Source organism: Mobula birostris, chromosome 26 (assembly GCF_030028105.1).
Source record: "Mobula birostris isolate sMobBir1 chromosome 26, sMobBir1.hap1, whole genome shotgun sequence".
Classification (NCBI taxonomy): Eukaryota; Metazoa; Chordata; class Chondrichthyes; order Myliobatiformes; family Myliobatidae; genus Mobula; species Mobula birostris.
Window position 1 is genome coordinate 3,381,827 of NC_092395.1, and position 12,162 is coordinate 3,393,988.

Consider the following 12,162-nt stretch of genomic DNA (forward strand, 5'->3'; position numbering starts at 1 on the left):
ATTGTCCACTCAGAAACCAGACGGTGGAGGGGAAGAAGCTGTTCCTGAAACTTTGAGTGTGTGTCTTCAGGCTCCTGTACCTCCTCCTTGGTGGCCCCAGTGAGAAGAGGGCGTGTCCTGGGTGATGGTAGTCATGGGTGATGCCGTCTTTTTGAGCATGCACGTTTTGAAGATGTCCAAGGCGCTGGGGAGGTTAGTACCCATGATCTGGCTGGTTGAGTTTACAACTTTCTGCAGCTTTTTCCAGTCCTGTGCAGTGACACCTCCAGTCCGGTCGGTGATTCAGCTAGTTGGAATGCTCTCCACAGTACACCTGTAGAGATTTGCGAGCGTCTTTGGTGACATAACCAAATCTCCTCAAACTCCTGATGAAATATAGCCGCTGTTGTGCCTTCTTTGTAATTGCATCGATATGTTATACGCAGGAGAGATCGTCAGAGAGGTTGACACCCAGGAACTTGAAACTGCTCTCTGCTATGTAAACCTCTCTATGAAAAAAAAATTCTCCAGAGGAGCTGTTGGAATCAGATACAAACACCATGTTTAAGAGGCAACCTATCTTTTAGAATTGATTTTAAAATTCTCTCACTTGTTTTTAAAGCTCTTAATGGTCTGGGTCCTGAGTACATCACAGAATCATTTTCATTTTATAATCCTGCTTGAGCTGTCAGGTCTTCTCCTGCTGTCCTCTTACATTTAAACAAAAGATGATTGGCAGGTCAGTTTGTTTCTGCACTACACCCCTAAATTGTGGAATTCAATGCATGTTAAACACCAGCTCAAAACCTATTTATTGAACCTCGCTTCTAACATCTTTTTGTCTTTTATTTTCATATTTATTTTTTATTTATTTTCATATTTGTACTTTTATCCCATTGTAAATCACTTTAATAATAATTTAACTTACATAAGGATCAAGTCCTAATGCGGGCAATTAGAATGAGCAAATGGGCAAAGGCGTCAGCATGGATGTGACGGGTCGAACGGCCGTTGGCGCGCTCCAAATCCGTAACTCTTCCCTGATCAGCACTCCCTCAGTCTACTAACGTCAATGTGCACATCTCCACAACCTTTTCTGTCACAGGCGAAATGAACCCTATCCAACCTGAGGGAAGATTAAGGGGCGGGGGAGAGGGAAGTTCTTTCTCTCAGCTTGGAAAGACCTCCGGTTGTTGTGCTGGTAGGAGGAAATGGAGACTGATGAGGATTTTGAAGGGGATTTTACCGGGAATGCGTTGTCTCTTTAACTCTATCTGGCCGTGCGGCGGGCGCACGTGTAGCTCGCCGTGTTAAAGTGGTCGTCGCTGGGCTGCAGGTGATAAACTCCAGTGCCGCGGGGAGCTCTATATTGGCGAAATGAGTGTGCGGGGGGATGGCTGTGCTGGTGAGGACGAGGTATGATAGAGCTGATGAGCTTTCATCGCCCAAGTCACCCTTTTCCCCGCTGATCTCTGCTGTTTGTGTTTAGGTAAAATGTGCTGGGGATTCCCCGTCGCCCACTTTGTGGAGCCGGTTGTCCGGAGTGTTCGGGCCGCTGAGGTACCTGGTATGTAAATGACACGTACTTTCGGAGTCTCCCCCACATAAAGTACGCTCAGCTACCACGTGTTCTCATTTTCCAAAGGCAGTTCACTCTTTTCAACAGAATGCTCGCTTACAGCTTCGAAGGACAGAAGCCAGTATTTCTCATGTAGTGTAATTGTATTAAACATGAGTTTTGCGCGTTTTGAGCTCCTTGTGCAAAAACTGCTCTGTACTGCATCTGATGTCTGCTGTTGGGATGCTGTTAGTTTCACCCCGCCATCCAGGCCCTACTGTCTTCCCACTACTGCCATCAGGGAGGTACAGGAGCCTCAGGACTCTCTACCAGGTTCAGGAACAATTACTACCCCTCAACCATCAGGCTCTTGAACCAGAGGGTATAACTTCACCTGCCCTATCACTGAACTATTCCCACCATCTATGGAATCACTTTCAAGGGCTGTTCATCTCGTGTTCTTGATACTAATTGCTTATTTTGTTTGTATTTGCAGTTCATTATCTTTTGCACATGGGTTATTTGTGTGTTTTTTATTGATTGTGTTTCTTTGTATTTACTGTGAATGAATCTTGGGGTTATATAAGGCATCCGTTAGTCTTGTGAGACCATGGATCTGTGCCTGGAATGTCTTCACTCTCCAGGGTGCAGGCCTGGTCAAGGTTGTATGCAAGTCTCCCCTCTCCACGACACTGATGTTGTCCAAGGGAAGGGCATTAGGACCCATACAGCTTGGCACCGGTGTCGTCGCAGAGCAATGTGTGATTAAGTGCCTTGCTCAAGGACACAACACGTTCCTTGGCTGGGGCTCGAACTCATGACCTTCAGGTCGCTAGTCCAATGCCTTAACCACTTGGCCACGTGCCCACACATGGGATTATATATGGTGACATTTATGTACATTGATAATAAATTTGCTTTGAAATTTGTGATCCCTCTGTTCATCTCCATTCCTTCTCCACTTGGAGAAGTCTGCCTTTAGAATCCTGCTTTGGAAGTGTATGGCCTTGCTGGTTTTCCCATGTTAAAGTCACATGAAGGTGTCATTAGAGCCCTCCTCCATCCGAGCCATGCTCTCTTCTTGCTGTTGCCATCAGGAAGAAAGTACAGGAGCCTCGGGTCCCACACCACCAGGTTCAGGAACAGTTATTACCCCTCGACCATCAGGCACTTGAATCAGTGGGGATAAGCTTGCTCAACTTCACCCACATACACTGAAATGTTCCCACAGCCTGTGGGCTCACTTTCAATGGCTCATCTTGTGTTCTGTTTATTTGTGATTATAATTATTTTGCTTGTTTTTTTGCCTGTTTCTGATTTTCAGTGACTGTCTACAAGAAAATGAATCTTGGAGTCATGGTGAAATATGTACTTTGATAGTTTCCTTTGAACCTGGAAACTATAGGATCTATTAAAATGTAGGGACAAGGGAATTGGACTAAAGTTACTAAATGTATCTGACAGAAAACCCAAATTTTTCAAATGCTTGGTTGGGAGGAAGGTTCAAACTTAAATGGTTCTGCAGATGCTGGGAATCCAGAGCAACACAAAATGCTGGAGGAACTCGGCAGGTCAGGCAGCATCTATGGAGAGGTATAAACAGTCAGTGTTTCGGGCTGAGACCCTTCATTAGGACTGGAAAAGGGGGCAGAAGTCAGAATGTCGCAAACTCTCAGTGGGTCAGGCAGTGTCTGTGGGGAGATGAACTTGAGTCTACTTTTCATGTTGAAGATGATCGGAACTGGTCACTTCTCACTGACACTGCCTGACCTATAAATTGCATCTAGTATAGGTGGGTGATGGAGAAGTGATAAAGAACAGAGCAATTCAGCACAGTATAGGCTATTTGGCCCACAATGTTGTGCTGACCCTTTAACCTACTCCAAGATCAATCTACCCTTTCCCTTCCACATAACCCTTGATTTCTTTTACTCGAGTACCTAAGAAACTCTTAAATGCTCCTAAGTTATCTCCCTACCACCACCCCTAGTAACACATTCCATGTACTTACTACTGTTCTTCAAGTTTTTTTTTAAAAAAAAAAAAGGCTCTGGCATTCACTCCTCTCCTCCCCTCCCCTCCCCTCCACCCCTAGCTAAACTTTCCTCCAATCACCAGTAAAAGTGTGGGTTATGGGGAAAGGGGATTGCTTGGAGTCTAGATGAGAATTGCTTTTGCTGACACCAGAAAAGACCACAAGATGGAAGCAGAATTAGACCATTTGACCCATTGAGTCTGCTGTGTTATTTCATTATGGCTGATCCAATTTTCCTTCGGCCTCAATCTCCTGCTTTCTCCCCATAACCTTCAACACCTTACGAATCAAGAAGCTATTAACCTCAGTCTTAAATATACCCACTGACATGGCCCCCACAGCTGCCTGTGGCAACAAATTCCATAGATTCACCACTCTTGGCTAAAGAAATTAGTCCTCATCTTTGTTCTAAATGGACGGTCCTCGATTCTGAGGCTGACTGGAGTAGATAGAAAATGTGATGAAGGGAATGTACTGTGGGTAGCATACGGGGCAGTTTGACTTGTTAAACAGAAAATGTGAAACACGTTGCTCTATAACCGGTGCTGATGCATTATCATTTCCAATATCTGTCCTTTGCCAAACACACTTTACAAAGTAAAACCCCTTGGTTAAAAACCCTCAGCCATTGCCATCCTAGGAAATGGTGCTAGTTGTCCACCATTTGTCTCGTTTCCACCTCTATTAAGCTATTGGTAAAATTTGCTCCTAGGGACTTGAAGTTCTCAACCTCAATACCATTGATGTAGACAGAAACATGTGCACTGCCCTCCAAAACCCCTTGTTTCTGAAGTCAATGACCAACTTTTGTTTTACTGACATTGAATGAAAGGCAGTTGTCATGACACAATGTCACTTAAGCTCTCCATCTCCTTAAACTCCAACTCATTGTTTGAGATGTGGCCCACTATGATGGTGTCATCTGCAAACTTGTAGATTGTATTGGAGCAGAATTTAGCCATTCAATCAGGGAGTAGAGGGTCTGATGGTGTAACCTGAGAGCAAAGCCAGTGTTTGACATAATCATGGTGATGGTGTCACCACGTATCCTTCCTGACTGGTCTGTTGGTTAGGAAATTGAGGATCCAGTTGAAAGGCAGGCATTTCCAGGGTCCAGAGCTCTGATGTTTGCTTGGAATTGTAATACTGAAGGTAGAGCCATAGTCAATGAACAAGTCTGTTCTAGGTGCCTATACTATCCAGGCTGGTCTGGAGGTGAGTACGCCAGGGAAATGGCATCTGCTGTAGTCCTGTTTCAGCTGTAGACAAACTGCAGTGGGTCGAGGTTGTCTGCAAAAGCTGAGGAGCAGGGTCAGAGTCTGTTGTATTTTTGAATAACTCTTAGATGTGACTGACGTTCCTGCTTGTGTAAAACTTGTTTTCTAGTGTGGAGTGATTCGGAGGTTGTCGAGGTGGACCATCTCCACTCCTTCAGTGGAAGAAGTGAGGACCAATGACTCGTTTCTGGTCCCAGAAAGACGCTGGTGCACAGTCAGGAAACGCCTAAGCCTACTGGCTCGGTTGCTGCTTGCGGTTGTTCCCAGCAGAATACAGGGAAGACTTGGCTTTCCTGTGGCAAGTGACCTGGGCCAAGGTGAAATTTCAGATGGTGAGTGCATCTTTTTCTTGGTTTTGGAGGGCTTGGGGCATTGGGCATTATGGCACAAAGCAGGTCTTTTGACCAATGTGGTGCCAACAGTTTAACCTACAAAGTTCAATCTTGCCCCTCCTTCCTACATAGCCCTCCAGTTTTTCTATTATCTATTTGCCCACCTAAGTTTAGGTGCCCATAATGTATCTTCCTCTACCACAATCCCTGGCAGGGTGTCCCACACACCCATCACACTGTGTAAAGAATACATCTCTGGCATTATATACATTACAGCATACTGTATATACACTTTTCCCTAAACTATTCTAATCAAGCATTAATCTATAGTTGGACTGTTGTGGTTTTGTATTATAATATTTACCTTTGAGGAAATAAATAGATCAGGTTTGCTCTTTTCAGGTTCTCTAGAATTTTAAAGATTTATTTATTTAGAGATACAGTATGGACCAGACCCTTCTGGTCCAATGAGCCTAGCAACCCACGTATTTAACCCTCACCCAATCATGGGATAATTTACAATGAACTATTAACCTTCTGATCTGTACGTCATTGGACTGGGAGGAAGCAGAAGGACCCAAAGGAAACCAACCTGGTCACAAGGAGAACATCCAAACTCCTAGGTGGCATCAGAATTGAACTGAGTGCTAGAACATCCTACCAGTAATAGCACCTTGCTAACTGCTACATTGTTGATTTAGTGTAGATGTAGATCATTAATAATTTTTAAAATTCAGTTTGAAATGGTTTGGTTCAGTAGTGTGAAACTACAAGTGATAATATGAGAAATATGAAACATTTATATATTATTCCCAGAATTTTATTTATACTGTGTCGCTTGTAGTTGTGGTGGGGAGGGTCTTAAATGGAGGGCTCTGTAGAAGGGAAGGGTTAAATCTTAGAACAAGTTAGAAGATGGGTACAACATTGAGGGCCAACAGGCCTAGACTGTGCTCTAGTGTTCTGTTCAAGAAAGAAAAACAAAACAGAAACTCTGAAACAAACTCCTTTCACAGCCTCCCATTCTGAAACATTTAAATAGACTTCTAGAGAATTAAAATATAATATCTTAAATATGGATTTGATCCTTCAAGATGAAGACTATCACGACACTCTACGCTGAGTCATATGGGCGATCGTGGTCTTAACCATGACTATGATTGATCCTGGCAAATACTTCTACAGAAGTGGTTTGCCATTGCCTTCTGGGCAGTGTTTTAACAAGATGGGTGACCCATGCTATTATCATACTCTTCAGAGATTGTCTACCTGACATCAGTGGTTGTATAATGAGGACTTGTGATGAGCATCAGCTGTTCATATGACCATCCACTGCCTACTCCCATGGCTTCATGTGATTGTGACTGGGCAGGGCACTAAGCAGGTGCTACAACTTGCCCAAGGGTGACCTGCAGTCTTGCAGAGGGAAGGAGAGCCTCTTTCTCCCCCCCCCCCCTTCAGAGATGTGTCTCTACCCCACCACCCAGTTATAATGCCGCCTTTATTTTTCCACATTTCATGCTGCAGATTAATGTAGGAACCAGATTTTCACAGAAGAAAAAGGTGCTTTAGAATTGTAGAATAAATTATATTTGGTGTCATATTTTTTGGTTTTGGCAGTATCCAAAGCCTTTTTCATATGGGCAGGTGATTTTTTTTTTTCTTTGAAGTATCATAATGGATCCAGGGTGGGGGAAGTAAAGTGAGCTGCTGTCTGATTCTTAGTAAAGTCAACTTCAATGAAGTTGGTGAACTTGGTTTGTTATTTGGTGAGTCCTTAAAGATATCTTGCTACTTGGTGAAGTCTTAACAGTTGACTTAATATTTATTAAATTAGTATTTAATACTTCACAGGAAAATATAACATCTGTGTGATTTTCCTCATCTGCATTATGGAGGAGGAAGACTTGGGTTCACCAGGTTTGGGAGCAGCTGTTGCCCTCAGTTATCAGGCTGTTGAACCAGAAAGGATACTTTCACCCAACTTCACTTGCCCCATCATTGAAATGTAAACATGTCCTAATTTCATAATTTCAGAAATCAGAAAATCACCAAATAAACCGCACGGCAAGGGGAGCAAAAGAAAGCAAGATGACTTGGCCGAAGATGAACTTTGCTGGATGGAGTCTCTCTCAGATGCTGATATAGTTGCTGAACCTACTTGCGAGGTATGAATAAGGGGAAATTTTTTCCACTGAGGGTTGTGAGTATGGAATGAGCTGCCAGCACAAGTGTGCATGCAAGCTCAATTTCAACATTTTTGAGAAGTTTGGATAGGTACATGGGTGATAGGGGTTTGGAGGGCTATGGTCTGGGTGATGTCAATGGGCATAAGCAGTTTAAATGGTTTGGAACAGACTAGATGGGCCAAAGGCCTGATTCCATGCTGTACTTCTGTGATCCTTGTATAACTGTTATCAGACATGGGTTAAATATCACTGGCATGTCATAATTTATTGTTTTGTGGCAGCAGTGCATAAACTATAGACATCATAAATTATAAATTACAATAAGAAATGTGCTATTGTAAATTGAGTAATGCAAAGAGGTGTATGTTCATTGTCCATTCAGAAATCTGGCAGTGTCTGGGGTCTGCCAAGTTTGATGGTTGACCCATCGCCACACTAGGTCAATGGCGGATGCAATCTCAGTAGCTCTCCACACAGCTTTAGACCACCTGGACAACACAAGCACCCAACTCAGGATGCTGTTCATCGACTATAGCTCAGCATTTAATACCATCATTCCCACAGTCCTGATTGAGAAGTTGCAGAGCCTGAGCCTCTGTACTTCCCTCTGCAATTGGATCCTTGACTTCCTAACTGGAAGACCACAACTTGTGCGGATTGGTGATAACATATCCTCCTCGCTGACGATCAACACTGGCGCACCTCGGGTGTGTGCTTAGCCCACTGCTCTACTCTCTGTATACACGACTGTGGCTAGGCTTGGCTCAAATAGCATCTATAAATTTGCTGATGATGCAACCATTGTTGGTAGAATCTCATACAGGAGTGAGATATGCCAACTAGTGGAATGGTGCTGCAGCAACAACCTGGCACTCAACGTCAGTAAGACTAAAGAGCTGATTGTGGACTTCAGGAAGGGTAAGATAAAGAGCTGATTGTGGACTTCAGGAAGGGTAAGGTGAAGGAACACGTACCAATCCTCATTGGGATCAGATGTGGAGAGAGTGAGCAGTATCAAGTTCCTGGGTGTCAAGATCTGAGGATCTAACCTGGTCCCAACATATCGATGTAGTTATAAAGAAGGCAAGACTGCAGCTATACTTAGGAGTTTGAAGAGATTTGGCATGTCATCAAATACTTAAACTTCTATAGTTGTACCGTGGACAGCATTCTGATAGGCTGCATCAATGTCTGGTATGGAGGGGCTACTGCACAGGACCAAAAGAAACTGCAGAAGGTTGTAAATCTAGTCAGCTCCATCTTGGGCACTAGCCTACAAAGTATCCAGGACGTCTTTAGGGAGCGGAGTCTCCGAAAGGCAGTGTCCATTATTAAGGACCCCCAGTACCCAGGGCATGCCCTTTTCTCACTGTTACCATCAGGTAGGAGATACAGAAGCCTGAAGAGACACACTCAGCACTTCAGGAACAACTTCTTCCCCTCTGCCATCTGATTCCTAAATGGACTTTGAAGCTTTGTTATTAACGTTTTTGCATGTTTTTAATCTATTCAATATACATATGCCATAATTGATTTACTTGTTTTTTCTTTGCTAGATTATGTATTGCATTGAACCGTTGCTGTTGAGTTAAAATTTTGTCACATGCCGGTGATAAAGCTGATTCTGATTTTACAATGATGTTTACTGAAGTAACTGTGGATGAGACTGGGTTTCAGCTGTAATACCCCTCAATGGGGAGTATTTGCTGATTCCTTTAGGACCTGCACTCATTGACAGCATATTCCAAGTTCTCTATGAATAAATGGTCAGTGCTAATGCACAAGTGGGCCCTTCAGCCTATCTTCTCCATGCTGAACAGTTATTCTGCCTGGCCCATTGACTTGCATCATTTTCCTCCTATCCATTTCGCTATCCAAACTTCTCTAAATGTCACATTTGAGTCCACAACCACCACTTCCACTGGCAGCTTGTTCCACTCTCAACATTGAGTGAAGAAATTCCCCTTAGACATTTCACCTTTCACCCTTAACTTGTGATCTCTAGTTCTAGTCTCACCAAACCTCAGTGGACAAAAACTGCTTGCATTTACCCTCCCTATACTGAGGGGTATACCTCATATTCTCTTCTCATTCTCTTATGCTCTATGGAATTGCCACCAAACTGTGTTTTATTTCTCCCTGCAATGATCTAATTTGAGGGTTCTGTATTGTGTTACTCATTGTTGATGTGTCAGGTGAGATGCATTGTGAGGTGCTGCTACCCTGCAATACAAGCAGAAAGCTGTAGGTGTCTGAAGTTGAAAGATGCTGGGATTCTGTAATTCTTTGAGCTCTCCAAGCATTTCAATTCAGCTTGCACGTTTGCATTTTTAATCCTCTGTTTCCTCCATTGTTCTCCCCTCAAGCTCGGCCTGTAGTGCAGCTGCTAGCGTAATGCTCTGACAACGCCAGTGACCCGGGTTCGATTCCCACAGTTGTCTCTACATCCTCCCTGTCAGCCCGTCGGTATCCTCTGGGTGCTCTAGTTTCCTCCCATTTTCGAAAGGTTATATCGGTTAGCTGGTTGATTGGTTCTGCAATTAGACTAGGTTAAATCAGTAGTTTGCTGGGCAGCACAGGGTCATTGGGCAGGAAGGTGCTGTGTCTCTAAATTCTAAATAAATGATTGGGTGGTCTGGACTCGTTGGGCTGAAAGGGCTGTTACTGTGCTGTATCTGAGAAATCTTTCCCAATAGACAGAATCTCCAGAATTCAAAGGTTAGAAATGGAATCTGCTGTTTAGGTAACTAAACATTGTAACCCAGCTTAATCCTACCAGATCTGGGCTGTTAAGGTAAAGATTAGTTTTGTCACATGTACATTAAACTATAGTGATGTGTAATTTGCATCAATGACCACAGTTCGAGGATTTGCTGGGGGCAGCCCACAAGTGTCATCACACTTCCAGGGGCATTACAGCAAGCCCACCACTTACTAATCTGCATGTCTTTGGAATGTAGGAGAAAGCCAGAGGGAAATGCTTGGTCATGTCAACATAGTTTGTGAAGTAGCAAGGTGCCTGAACTTGTTGATTTATTTTCTTATTCCCCGCAGTCATGGGGAGAATGTACAAACTCCATGGTGTCAGGAACAGAATCCTGAATTTCAATCACTAAAGCATTTGTGCTACTGTACTGCCCAAATGAGACAGGAAGTCAGACACTGTAATCAGTCAACACAAACTGCCAGAGGAGCTCGGTAGGTCAGGCAGATTGGTGGAAATGTGCTAACAAAATATAACATTTTAACAGCTGAGCTGCCCTTGACTCTCTGGGGATCTAACTTTACTTTTCTCTATATTTCTTGCTTAATCCAATTAATCCATGAATTGGCCTCCTGTACCTTTTGTAGCGTTGAATGAAATATTCACAGGGACATGTACTGTTTTGGAATCTGCAGTTCTGCAGAATAATAAAACTAGTGAAAAGGAGAATTTTGTTTTGCCCAGTTTTGAAGGCAATGTCACTGCATGGATTTGTTTCTTGAACAGAAATCTGTACCAAATCTACAAGGAAACGTTTTTACTTTTTGTTGTTGGCAAAATTTCTGCCATGATCTTCATAATAAAGTTTAAAAAGTTCAGAGTTAAGTAAACTTAAGTGAAAGGGTTCACTTGGGCATAGAGGGAGTTAAATACAGATCTTGCAGCACAGGTTTTAATGGGTTGGGCACCTAACCCATCCCCTGCACCTCTTGGATGCTGGTGGTGGTTGTGATTGCTGCCTTAATGAGGGGAGGGGGAGAAACCAAAATCTGATGTCCCAGAGGATTGCCATTTCCTGCTGTAGGACTGAGATCAAATTGTTTTATAATACATTGAAATAATTTTCTGGTATTAATGTTCCAACATGCTTCCTTTGGGGAAATGTACTTCTGCCATTGGTAAACTGTTTCCTTTGTTTGCAGAAACTGAGAAGTGATTGTTGCCAGGAATGAAGTTCATACATTGAAGCAATTGGACCTTTTTGTACAATTCAGTTCAGTATCAGCCTTTAATAAATTCATTTCGTTACTGAGCTGTCTGGTGTCTAGTTGGAAGCTCTGAAATGTGTATATTTGAACTTGTCTGCTCTACCTGTCTGTTCTGATCTCTGAAATTAGTGGTGTCTGACCCTCATCTGGAGTTTTCATTTTTATTTTATTTAAACAGTGCAAAACAGGTCCTTCTGGTCCAACAAACTGCACCACCCAGCAACCTTCCTCTAACCCTAGCCTAATCACACAACAATTTACAATGACCAATTAATCTACTGCCTGGTATGTCTTTGGACTGTGGCAGGGCACCAGGGGAAATGGGTGTTCGTGTGAGCTCCTTGCAGGTGGCATTGGAATTGAACTCTGTTCAGGGTCAGCAGCTTGGATAAACAGCAAGGTGACCAAAACTCCACACTACTCCGTGTGGAGCCTCAGTGTCTTGTCTGACTGCAACTGGGTGACTGTCAGGAGGGGAAATGCAGAGCCAGTGCAGAGTGCCTGTGGCCAGTCCCTTCAATGTACAACATTCGATGTAATTGAGAGGGACAACCTACCCCAGTGAGCAGGTCTCTGGCACTGAGTGGTGCTGTGGCTCAGGAGAGCAGAGGAATGAAGAAGACTGCAGTATTGATCGGAGATTGTGTGGAACGGTGAGTTTCTGTGGATTCAATAGACACCTGAATGTTGACTCCCTGCTGTCCGGATTGGGGAAGCCTTGGATTATGCCCATGGAATTCTCAAGGGTGAGGGTGAGCAGCCAGAAGTCTTGGTACATATTGGCACCAGAACATTGGTAGACAGGGTGGGAGATCCTGAA

At 43.6% G+C, this 12,162-nt stretch overlaps 1 protein-coding gene across 1 annotated transcript; it reads left to right on the plus strand.

Moving 5' to 3' along the window:
• The first annotated feature begins 1,197 nt into the window (after positions 1–1,197).
• Positions 1,198–11,331, plus strand: org (oogenesis-related gene). The gene is made up of 5 exons (XM_072244445.1): positions 1,198–1,395; positions 1,469–1,546; positions 4,959–5,181; positions 7,219–7,349; positions 11,277–11,331. Exons 1-5 carry the CDS (start codon positions 1,357–1,359, stop codon positions 11,304–11,306), a joined length of 501 nt encoding a protein of 166 aa, XP_072100546.1. The 5' UTR covers positions 1,198–1,356; the 3' UTR covers positions 11,307–11,331.
• The last annotated feature ends 831 nt before the right edge of the window (positions 11,332–12,162 follow it).